The sequence below is a fragment of the Eptatretus burgeri genome, chromosome 3 (genome assembly GCF_056783735.1).
Source record: "Eptatretus burgeri isolate ZD-2024b chromosome 3, Ebu_testis_v1, whole genome shotgun sequence".
NCBI classification, from domain to species: Eukaryota; Metazoa; Chordata; class Myxini; order Myxiniformes; family Myxinidae; genus Eptatretus; species Eptatretus burgeri.
The window spans coordinates 71,707,657-71,720,915 of record NC_140963.1 but is presented as its reverse complement, the minus strand read 5'-3'; the positions used below and the strand labels follow the sequence as shown (position 1 = coordinate 71,720,915).

At 38.3% G+C, this 13,259-nt stretch overlaps 1 protein-coding gene across 4 annotated transcripts in view; it reads left to right on the top strand.

Moving 5' to 3' along the window:
* LOC147030159 (complement C3-like) overlaps nt 1-13,259 on the top strand; it is a 741,443-nt gene that overhangs the window by 151,453 nt on the left and 576,731 nt on the right. For all 4 annotated transcript variants that reach the window (XM_085873916.1, XM_085873917.1, XM_085873918.1 and 1 more), the window contains 4 exons: nt 1,605-1,697; nt 1,916-2,087; nt 8,157-8,233; nt 9,298-9,392. In XM_085873916.1, coding sequence (XP_085730042.1) covers nt 1,605-1,697; nt 1,916-2,087; nt 8,157-8,233; nt 9,298-9,392 — 437 coding nt within the window. The remainder of the gene's footprint in view (nt 1-1,604; nt 1,698-1,915; nt 2,088-8,156; nt 8,234-9,297; nt 9,393-13,259) is intronic.

The window sequence follows — 13,259 nt, the reverse complement described above, 5'->3', positions numbered from 1 at the left end:
ACAATGTTGGTTCACAGTTTTCTTGCTGATAGATCACAGAGGTGAAGTACAATAATATGGTATCAAGTATTAGCTTTTTGAGTCGAGATACGCCACCATGTTTTTTTGGTTTCTGCTTTTCTGTTTTCTTTGTTCACAGGTGACTTTGGCAGTTGAGTCCTAATTATGGTGTTATCAGATAAGCAGATTATACAGTAATTAGTGGATTCCTATTGAATGATACATGTGAATATATGAGTGAAGCTTGGAAGTTTTTAGACTGATGGGACCATCATCATGTGGTTTATAATGCCATTAAGACGAAATTATCTTTGATTTTCACCACTCAGCAGGAAGCCATGATCCCTTGATTATACATGAACATAGTGTCAACAAGTTTTTGAATATAAGTATTACGCTAGAGTGATTGATCACAAATTAAATATGAAAAGAATTCTGAAGTGTTGGCAGTACTTTCCTAGGAAATTGAATGAGTTTCATGTTGATCATGGTATATTGGTTCTTCTCTTTTTTTTGTATCAATCTGTGATCCAAAGTATTCTTATTTTCAGTTTGATTTGTACTTTTGGTAACTTGGCAAAAGAAAATTTAAAGAAATGAGAAAGACTCAAGAAGATTGCAGTCTTTTGAATAATGAGCATTTCAGACAACTCCTCCATCCCCCTCCCCTCAAATGGTACTTTGTATGAAAAACATGTTCCACTGAAAGTTCACAAGATCATGCAAGACCCATCACACACAAACTCCATATAACTGTTTTAGTATTAAATTGTTTAAGCATCTGCCTTTGTGTTCCACATACAGCACCCTGTGCTGTCATTTTAGACAACCATATGTGCCAAATGCTTTCCAAATGTTCAATGATAATGCAATATGAGTTTGATACAATGTACACAGCTGGAGATATGCACCCTGTTCCCTGATCCCTGCCAGTGTCAATTTAAATTGTTTTCTTTTTGGTATTTAATTGCTCGTGGATGTCAAACTTCTATAATTTTTAATATAGATAATAAATTATCTTGAATCCAAGGTGACCAGTCACACACGATTGTCTGCTGAGAGTCTATTTCACCCAACTATTTTGACTTGGTGTCAGATAGAATAGAACACAATTCCTTAACACAGTTGCAATAACAAAAAATTTCATGTTCATTGATTTGCACATGAGGTTACCTGTCACAGGGAAAAATAAAAATATAAACAGTTTTGCCTCAGAAGCATTAACTTAACTGTGGCTGGTATCATGTGTCATGAAAATTTAGGCTGAAAGGTCACTGACCTGATCAGAAAAAAAACAATACCATATAACTGCATGCACTTCATATCAATTGGTTTTGTTAAAAAAAAGTAAAAACAATTCCTGGAACATTAAAAAACATTTTTTGAGTACTGGCCTATGGGGAATTCTTCCACTCTTCCTCCAAATAATCTCCCTTCCCAATGCGCCACCGCCACCACCTCCATTCCCCTGATGTCAAAACAGGACTGTCTTTTATTGTGAAAATTTTGCCCAAAAGTTTGTCTGTGGGTGGAAGAGTTGTGCACTGTTTTAATATTGGAATGAAATGGCTGTGCTGTGAAAATATATCTCTTTGTTGCTGCAGCTTATATTGGAGACCGCTAATGGAGATTTCATAAAGGAAGAGGTGTTTATTTTGAATGAAGCAAACAAATATCAGAAGATTATTTCCATCCAAGTAAGACATGCATTTCAACATGAATAAGTTAATTTTTGAAAAGTTTAACGGAAAAGTCATCATTACTTTGCCAACGACTTGGAAGCGAGTTATGTGTGACTGAACGTGAAATATTAAAAGTAATTTCGAGGAACTGATGAAATGTTTGAAATGTAACTATTTTGATTGTACATTAAAGTCTATTTTGATTGTGACAGTTTTTCTTCTCCAATATTTAGATTTCTTCAGAGATACTTTTTTTGGAAAATCAGTTACGTGAGAGAAAGGTCTTTCTCAAAGTGACTGCAGAAATAGAAAAAAAAAAGGTGTACGTCTACCCCCAACTATTAGTTACACAAGGACACATATTCACACAAGTGAAGGAGCCCGTCTACACTCCAGGACAAAAAGGTGAAAGAGCACATTCAATGTTTTTTTTTTTTTTAATTCTATTTTATATTAGTAAACAAAGTCGAGCCTCATGGAACAGCGACAACACAAAATGGATGAGATAACGAACAGAGCACAAATAACACAGTGGAAAGGGGTGGGAGAGGGTGAGGGGCATGGGGGGAGACACACTAACAGCAGGGTAGAGGGACACTTGGAAGAAGAATACGTGAGGGAAGAGATGAAGGAGAGGAGGAGGATAACACAAGAGATGGACATTCTGGATACAAATTCAAACAAAGCAAGCAAGAAGAAGAAGATGACTAATAAGGGAAAACTGGAATGAAACAAATAAATAAAAAATAAAAGAGGATGAGGATGAGAGGTTTGAGGGACACATTAACATAAAAGGACAAGGATGGCACTCTGGAGAGTGCATACCTCCATCAGGCTGAACAGTTTACATTTTGTATCCCACCGATAGGCTGGATCAAAATCCAGACCTTAACCAAAATTAAATCAGCTTGTTCTTGTCACTTCACCAACTCATCCACCTCATTTTGTCATAACTCGTCCACAATGTTTTGAAATAACATGCTACAGTGGCCTGCAAAACTATTCACCCCCTTCCAAAGTTTTTACATTTTGATGCCACCTCAGCGTATTTCATGATGTTTTCAAATCAAACATATTATAAAGAGTCTTCACAAAATACTCCAAAGTGAAAAAGCTAAAAAATGCAGATAAAATGTGAATAATATAGATGAATAGAGAAAATCAGATGATTCTCAATTGTGGAAGTATTCAAACCCTTTGCTTGATGAACTTCAGGAGCAAATTATTTATTTGAAAGATTGCAAAATAAGTGTAATAGGTTTCACCTGTATGTAATCAGTGGTTTCACTTAAAATTAAGCTCCCCCGTTTATCTAAAGAGTTTTAAGGTACAACTCACTTGGTATGCCTGGTGTTGGCTTAATGGTTAGGGTGATGGGATTTGGATCCTAGGGTCCTGAGTTCAAATCCTGCTCAGCTGTTGAATTAATGCCAGGTGGGGTTAACTCTGTCTGTCATCCTTCCGAGGTCGGCAAAATGAGTGCCAGCATGCTGGTATACTGTGTCGGAGTGGCGACCCGTCCAGGATTGTGCCCAATAGCTCAGGCAGCACCAACGCTCTGCATGGAGTATGGTCCCAATCTCCTCTCCTCTCACTTGGTCAACCAAGCAAACATGAAGACCAACGAGCTTTCCAAAGAAGTCAGACAAGGTGGTGGAGAAGCACCATTCAGGAGAGGGTTATAAGAAGATTTTAAAGTCACTCATTATCCCTTTGAGTATGGTGAAATCCATCATGAAGAAGTGGAAGACGTATCATACCACCCTGACTCTACCTAGATCAGGTCACCCATCCAAACTCAGTAGCTGTGTAAGTACGAAATGTATTTGGAATGTCACTGTGAATCTAACAATGACTTTGAAAGACTTGCAAGGCTGTATGTTCGAGATGGTGGTCAGTGTTCATCAATCAACAATATTCCCTTTTCAAAGCTACCCTCTTTGGACAGGTGGTAAGAAATAAGCCATTACTGAAAAAGATGCATCTAAAAGTTCAAAAGGAGTTTGCGAAAAAGCATTTTAATGAGAGCGCAGGCATGTGGAGAAAAGTTTTTTGGTCAGACAACACCAAAATTGAACTTTTTGGTCTGAATTCAAAGTGTTATGTCTGGTGCAAGCAAGCCTAACACTGCCCATCACCCAGGTAACATCATCCCTACTGTCAAGCATGGTGGTGGCAGCATCATGTTATGTGGCTACTTTTCATCAGTAGGGACCGGCAAGCTTGTCAGGATAGAAGGGACAATGGACCGTGCAAAGTACTGGAGAATCCTTGATGAAAACCTGCTTGAGTCAGTCATGAATCTGAAACTGCGTTGGAGGTTCACATTTCAGCAGGATAATGATCCAAAGCACAAAGCTTTAGCCACACTGGAGTGGCTGAATAAGATGAAAATAAATGCTCTTGGGTGGCCCAGGCAAAGTCCTGCTTGAACCAAACATTTATGGTGAGACTTGAAGATTGCAGTGTATTGCAGGTCCTCATCAAACTGGGCAGAACTAAAGCAATTTTCTCGTGAAGAATGGGAAAATATTTCACCTTCTCACTATGCAAAGCTGATGAGAGACCTACCCAAAAGGACTCGGTCATTGCTGCAAAAGGTGCTTCCACCAAGTACTGACCGAAGGGACTGACTACTTTTGCAACCATTGAATTTTGATTTGTACATGTTTTTTGCAGGTATTCCTGACATGTAACCTCCTTCAATGATAACAGTGTTTAGTGTGATCTCTTTAGTTATGAATAAAAATGTTCATTTGGAAAAATTGTTTCTACATAATTTGGAATTCATCTAAATGTGGCATTATTGGTAGGGGTGAATACTTTTGCAGGCCACTCTATCGATTTTGGCTCCGCTCTCACTGGTGAAGAATCACTTAGAAAATTTAAAAAAAATTCGTATTCGGCAGATTCGGATCTTCACCAAATCAAATCGATTCGTCATTCTGAAACATCCAACCTGTCCACCCAGTTTTGTTCAAATCCGTGCATAACTTTTTGAGATATCGTGCTGTGCATCAGTTTCAGTCCTATCACTCAATGGTGAAGAATCAGTCAAAAAATTCTTGGATCCAGATTAGGATCTTCACTAAAATCGAATCAATTCTCCCTAATGACAAACCCGACCCATCCACAAAGTTTTGTCCGAATCTGTTCATAAAGTTTTGAGTTATCATGTTGTTTGTTAGTTTTAGCCCTGTCACTCAATGGTGAATATAATTGATCAAAAAATTCTCGAATACGGATTTTCACCAAAATGTAACACCCTCATCCTTATTGCACACCGAACCCGTCCACTAAATTTCGTCCAGATCCATCCACAACTTTTTGAGATATCGTGCTATATAATCGCTTTTGGCACGATCTCTCAAGGGTGAAGAATCACTTTAAAGATTTGTAGTTGCCATATCCGGACTGGATCTTCACCTACATCTGATCAATTTGTTCTGATCACACAGCCAACTTGTCCACCAAATTTTGTCTCAATCCATCCACAATTTTTGAGATATCTTGTTCGCAGACAAACATACAGATTAACAGGGGTGAAAGCATAAGCTCTGCCCATCTTGGTGGTGGAGGTAACTAGAAAGGTGCTTGGTGGAGTGCATCCTTCCGTCAGGCTGAACAGTTTACTTTTTGTCTCCCACTAATAGGCTGATATCTGCATCTGAACCTTAACCAAAATCTTATCAGCTTGTTCTTGTCACCTAACCCACTCATCCATAAAGTTTTGTCATAATCTGTCTACAACTTTTTGAAATATCATGATATGTATTGTTTTTATCCCAATCTGTGAATGGTGACGAGTCACTGAAAATTCTAGGATCAGGATCCTCACCAAAATCTAATCAATTCGTCCTGATCAAACACTCAACTTGTCCACCAGGTTTCCTCAGAATCCATCTGTAACTTTTTGTGATATCATGTTATGTATCGTTTTTAGCCCTATCACTCAAGGGTGAAGAAAAGCCTGGTGTTGGCTTAGTGGTTAGGGTGGTGGCTTGGGATCCCAGTGTCCTGAGTTCAAGCCCCGTTGGCTGCTGAATTAACACCAGGGGGTTGACTCAGCCTGTCATCCTTCCGAGGTCGGCGAAATGAGTGCCAGTGTACTGGTCCCGGTGTATGCCCCGGTTAGAATAGGTGTACCATATCCCTGTGTGTCGTAAGAGGCGACCAGGGTTGGCGTCAGGAAGGGCATCCGGCCATAAAAAAAAAAACATTGCCTCAAGAAAAAGCCAAACCCCTGCACAGCAGGGAAAAATGGCTGTAAAAACGGTCATTTTATTTATTTATACTCAAGGGTGAAGAAGCAATTAAAAAAATTCTCAGATCTCCAACACCTGTCACAATATATGTCACCAACACCTTCTCCACAAATGAAGTCAAACTAGCAGGTCTATTGTTCCCCAATTCTTCTCTGGATATTTTCTTAAATAATGGTGTTACATTTGTTACTCTCCAATCCTCTGGTCCTGGCTCCAGTGAGCTATTCAAAATATCCGTTAACATCATACTTTCCTGCTCAGCCACCTCCCTCAATACTCTCAGGTGCATATTATCTGGCCCCAGAACTTTATCTACTCTTAGATTTCCTGGCTGTTCCTTTACTTCCTCCACTCCAAGCTCGATCTTCTGTAAAAGCCCTACCTCACCTGCTTCATAGACAATCTCAGCTATTGGCAATTCTCCTGACTGTTCTTGTGTAAAAGTTAAAGCAAAATACCTGTTTAATAAGTCTGCCATCTCACTTTCCCCACTAACCACTTTCCCAGTGCTATTCCCAAATGGTTCCACACTGGTACTAACCTGTTCTTTTCCCTTGATATACTTAAAGAACGTTTTGCTATTATGCCTAATATTCTTAGCCATGTCCTTCTCATACTCTCTTTTGGCTTGCCGAGTTATTTTATAACGGTAAAACAGTCCTGCAGGCCATGTGGCGGCTCTCGCACTGATGTCTTTTTGGCAAAACGGCCCCCCTATAAAACAATAGTGAAGATCACCGCCTTAGACCCTAATTTATTTTTTTGATGCCGTGAACAAACTTTGGTACATCATGGGTGATGAAGGTTGTGGTCAAGTTTCATCGGAATTGTGTGTGCACTTTCAGAGAAGAGAGTAAATACCTAACTTGGGGGGTCAAAAATCCCATGTAGACTCCTTTAATGAGCACAGATTTTGATGCGGTAGATACTCTTTGGGACATCACAGGTGATGAAGGTTGTGGTAAAGTTTCATCAAAACTGTGTGTGCAGTTTCGGAGAAGAGAGCAAACACCTATTTTTTGGGGGGGGGGGGGTCAAAACCCCCCACCCCAAGGAACTCTGAACTCTTTAATGAGCGCAGATTTTGATGTGGTCGATACACTTTGGTACATCATGGGTGATGAAGGTTGTGGTCAAGTTTCATCAAAATTGTGTGTGTAGTTTCTGAGAAGAGAGCAAATACATATTTTTGAGGGGTCAAAAAAACCCTGTAGACCACCTTAATGAGTGCAGATTTTGATGCAGTCGATATACTTTGGTACATCACGCATGATGAATGTTGTGGTCAAATTTCATCGAAATCATATCTGTAGTTTTGGATAAGAGAGCAAACACCTGTTTTTTGGGTTGGGGGGGGGTAAAAAAAACCCTGTGGACCCCTATCACGAGTGCAGATTTTGATGGTCAATACACCTTCGGTAGGCATCATAAATGAAGCATGTGACCAAGTTTAATCAAAATCGTGTGTTTGGTTCAAACGATAATGACTGAAATGTTTATGGACTGACTGACTGACTGACTCACCTTCAGACACTGCTCAATCACATAAGCTCACCTGACTAAAGTGCAGGTGAGCTAAAAATGATGGTTGTTTTTGCCAAATCGACACATGACCTATTGGAATTGCATATTGTGATTTTATGAAGACTGGAAAGAAGATTACTTTAGGAAGACCTGAAGGAAAAAAATAATGCATGACCTTTGTTGGAGAATTTGGAGAATGATTTTCCATTGATGATTCGAAACGTTAATTTTTTTATACATCTGCATTTCAGGACTCGTACAATTAGTGTTCATTGTACAACAAACTTCAATGAGAGAATTTGGGAAGGGTATCAGCACACAATTGCCATAAAAAATATTTTCAGGATTCTTTTCAAAATATACTAATGGATGCTTAAAATCCTCAATTTTATATGAAGAAGGCACTGCCAGCTTGAAATCCTCATCCGACAGAGAGACAAAGTTAGAATGAGACAGTGACTGCACATGGCAAGCTCGCACACTCCCAATTAGGGGAGCTTATCTCTTATAAAACTATCGTTTTGTGTTGATCAACAAAAGATGAAACTAATTATAAAATTATGGATTTTCTTCTTAAATATTTGTAATGATTCCAAATATAAATTTAACACGTTACATAGATAATTTCAACAATTAAAGCGTTTGGGTCTATTTTGTGACCTCTTTGCTCTTTTTTCACATGCAGTGAAATGCAGAATCTTTGCAGTTCAGAAGAGCCTTCTTCCACTTCAAGACAAATCAACAATCACTGCAGAAATCAGGGTCTGGAAATCGCTTCTTTCTTTACACACTCTTCATTCAAATTTGGCATGCACATGATCTCAGCAACATAGCCACTCTCCCTCACATGGCGATTCCTTGCCACATGCATATACCTGTTGCATACACTTCTTTTTCCTCAAGTACCATCCAAAAATCACATATTAACCCACATTTATACTCACACACTCATTCAGTCACTTCACCTTATGTATACTTCCTGTAAAATGCAGAACATAACTGAAAAGCTGATGACCTCAGGCACACACTGATAAATGTCTACACTGATATTTTAATTAGCAGTTATGAATGCTTATATATTATGATTTAATGACAACAATGGGCAATTAAACACTCATGTTATTAAAAAAATATAGGGGTAAGCATGTTTTGTTTCCTTGGGGAAGAATTCAAGTTTTAAATGCAAGTCTTCAATGTTTCTTCTCATTTATAACTTGTTTGACTTTACACCATTCTATTTCATATTCCTCCTTTTAAAAATGTTGTCTTTTGCTCAATGTTATTCAGGAAATATGAGCTTAATATTCTAATTATGTCTGAATTTCACAGGATGTATATACACTTCGTGTGTGTGTGTGTGTGTGTGTTTGTGTGTGTGTGTGTGTGTGTGTGTGTGTGTGTGTGTGTGTGTGTGTGTGTGTGTGTGTGTGTGTGTGTGTGTATGTATACATACACACTACATGGGATGGTGGAGAGGAATAAGGGCAAGAAGTGGTTTGCAAGGAGGAAATGACAAATTGATCAGCCATATACTTATTTCAAATGTAAAATGGTCAAACTTTTCTTCCCAACCATGCTTTTCCATGTTCTTCCACATGACACATACGTACCCTTTCACTTTATCCCTTACACCTTTCTTATTTCTCCTCTTTTCCCATGCCCCCACTCCTCTCCAATCTATTTCCCTTTTTTGATTCATATTTCTTTCTTTGTAACAATTGAATTTCTGTTTTTTATTTATTTATATATAAAGGAGCATATTTATATAACTGCAATACATGATGACATTAAAGTGAATACAAACTTGACATTTTTCCTTCTTTCAGGATCCAGATAACTATGTCGTGTTCAGAAAATCATTGGAGCTTGATCGTTATGGAATGACTCAAAATTTTGACTTTGGCATACCAAAGGTCACCAAGTAAGGATCCCACTATGGTATAAACACTGTAAATACTATTTAGCAACATGACACTCTTACAAAAATATCAAGATAATTACAGTAGTACTTATAATGTTCTTTCCATAGCTCTGCACTGTCATTATTTTAAAACCAGATGTGTACTATAATATAAAGGCAGATTATGCATTCAATATATCAAATGAGATATCAATGAAAATGCTTGATGTATTAGTTGGATTTGGGAATTTTTTCGGTGAGTTGTGCAATTGTTTCAAGCAAGATTGTGGCTTCCGAGGATTCGACAATGTTTACTGCTTTAATTAAAACAGCGGATAGATAGACATGTTCCAGTTTACTGTTTCATGCTATATAGCTCACTTACACATGACACATCCAAAATCTGCATACATGAGTGTCACACAGCGTAACTCAAGCACACACCCTGAAACAAGTTGGAACTGCGGAATGTAATATTTGGCAACAATCATGAAAACATCTCAGAACAAATTCAACAATTCCATCAACAGGAACAAATTTATCTCTTTATTTGGCTTTGCCCTTACTGCTGTGACTGTCTGCCCTTGTGTTGAGTGGTACAGTGTTCCAATTTTTGCATTTGTGCTTTGGGTACCTTGAGTCCAGTCATGGGTATTAAATAAATTGTGAGTGTGGGCAGACGACTTGCAATTTCGCTTGTACATGTGGAATAATGCAATCCTTTAACCACTGACCCCTCCCTGCCATTGGGATGGGGTATCGCTTGTGCGAAACAATGCAAATTCTAAAATCAAATCCTCTCACTCCTAGAGGGAGTGAGTATTGACTTGTTTTGAAAACGCCTCAGATTTAAGGATTGAAAAGCCTTTATGGAATAGCAAAGTTTTGAACTGTGATTTAATTGTTGGGAAGGCCTTCAAATAATGAATGTTCAAAGCTACTGTATTATCATACAAATAACCTGCTCCTGCTATACTCTACACCTGGAGAAAAAAGTACTCTAGGAAAATTTCAGGCACGTATAACCTGCACACAGGTATATGCATGCCAAGGGTGTGTTCAGTTCCCAAGTTTCTTACAGAGTGCTCACCAAGTGGCTCAAGCACTCAAACAAGCACTCCACTCAAAACCGTTGATGAGGAATGGCTGGCTTGGCAAGCACTAGCTAGCTGCTTGGTAACTGAACACACCCCAGCTTTCCTTTCCACATAACCAGGAGATACACGATTTCCATATTTCCAGCAGCCAATATGGCTTTGTTGTAATGGGATAACGAACAGCTCTTTTCAAGTATAACTGCAGTAAATAACCATTTGACATTTAAATTAATATCTTGAGAAAATGGTGTTGAAATAATTAAAGTTTACTGGAGAGATGTGTTAAAAAAAACAGTGTGGTTTCTGTTAGAATGCGACTGGAAACCACGCTGCTCATCCATTAGAAATGTATAAATACCCTGCAGGCTGTTGAATTTTATATAATTCCACAAAATCGTCCATACCATTACAAGTCCCTGCTGTACAATGTCTGCTATCAGTACAAATAAGAGAAAATGTAGAAGTTTCACAGCAGAATTCAAACTGAAAGTTGATGAGAAAGTAGGCTGGTATGGAAGAGGATGAGAGTGATGATGATATGGATTGCGACAGATCTGGGATGTGATCAGTTGCCAAGCATGGATTGAGTGAAAGCATGTACACAGATTGAGGGAATAAAAACGAGAATGGTGGATGAGGACGGAGGGAAACAGTGGTGGTGGAGGAGAAGAGGATGATGAAGATAATGAGGAACAGAGAAGACTGGAAGAAGAGTTGGCAAACAAAATAGTGGAGAAGAGATTGACACAAATCAGCGAAATACCACAACTATACTGAATAGAAAAGAATAAATGGACAAAATACAAGTTAGAACAACCAACAAAGCACTGAAGAGATTGGTAACAAAATCATCCCCATTAAAGGAACTCAACACAGTGAGCTGTGCAGTGACACTGCTCATACAATAAAAAGTAATAGGAAAACAACATCGCAAGAAGAGCAAACCAGCCCATACCAGAGACCAGGCAGCATCATGGAAACAGAGACTAGAAACACAAAGAGAGTAACTGAGAAAGGAAACAGGACAAATACAACAATGTGCAAGGGGAAATCGAAGCCAAAAGCTGAGGAAAATCCCAAAAATATAAAACGTACAAAATTGGAAATAAAGACCTAGTTGCTGAAATCAAACTCAAAGTAGAAATGATCATAAGAAAGGTTAAAAAAAACGACGACGATGTCAACAAAGGGAGAAAACAAAACCGCATTATTGAAAATAACCCGAATAGATTATATCGTGAACGAGGGAAACAAAAGCAAAATGTATCAAATCCCCCTGATGAAGATAAACTTGAAAATTTCTGGAAAAAAAATCTATCAAGACCCAAAACAACACAACAAAGGGCAGATTGGATCCAAAACTTGGAGGAAAAAACACCATAACAACACCATAATAACACCCCCAGTGATATTTTGTGAAAAAAAAATAATAAAAAGAACAACCAGCAAAAATGCCAGCCCAGGCCCGAATGGAATTCCAAACTGCTGGCTGAAACAACTCGATGCTGTCCACAAACTATGCTTGAGCATTCAACAAACTTACTGCAAGGGGAGGAGCCCTTGGATGAATGGCTTGCAGAAGTTAACACCTTCCTCATCCCCAAATCTGAAGAAATCCAACTATCTCACAAGTATGGACCAATAAATAACATGTCTACCAATAACATACAGACTTCTGGTGGGAATCGTCACAGAAATGATGTACCATCACTTAACACAAGAAGGTGGCCATGCTATAGAACCATCGCTTGTCAGAGGCAGAACAGAAGGGATGCAAGGGAATGCTATAGAACAATAGACCAATTAATGATAAACAGGGCCATATTTGAAAATTGCAATCCGAAGAAGAACTAAATTAATCACAGCATGGATAGACTCCAAAAAGCTTTTGAAAGTGTTCCACATTCATGAATGATGAAATGCATGCAATTGTACAAGATCAATTCCCAAATAATCAAACTGAATGAGAAAGCAAAGGAGATATGGAGCACTCAGAAGGCACTTTTTTTACAGCAAAAATTTTTACAGCACTCAGAAGGAAAGATCAAAATACCAGGGGTGAAGATACATCACGGGATCTTCCAAGGAGACAGCCTTTCACCCCTCTTATCTTGTCTGGCCCTAGACCCAATGAGCAACCTCATTAATGAGCAAGGACAGATACACCCTGACATCAATAAGAGAACAAGAAAGGTGACACATCGACTGTACACGGATGATTTAAAACTCTTTGCACCAAACGAACAAAAATTGGCATAACACCTCAAATTAGTGAAACGGTACTCTGACGACATTCAAATGGAATTTGGTCTTGATAAGTGTGCCAAGTGCACATTCATACAAGGTAGACCAACAAAAGGGAACATAAGATTGACCTAAATGCAACAATACAACAAAAAATCAACCTAAATACTACCAAAAATACCAAAAATACAACTTGATCAAATTTGTCTCCTCGAAAATGTGGTGGCACCTTGTAAGGGCAGATGAGGCAGGGGGTCAGGAAAAGGGGGGGGCAAATTCCCTCCCCCCCAAATGATAGCATAGCTTTTATAATTCGGCATAAAAATATCACGATAACAAAATATTGTGAGAAGTTAAAATATCACGAGATGACAGAATGATGTAAAATCTCATGTAAATCGTCATATATTTGACCATTTTTGCAATTATCAATCGTAATCCTTTTAGGGTTAAAATAGTAAAAATATGACATATATATATATATATATATATATATATATATATATATATATATATATATAGATATATATATATATATATATATATA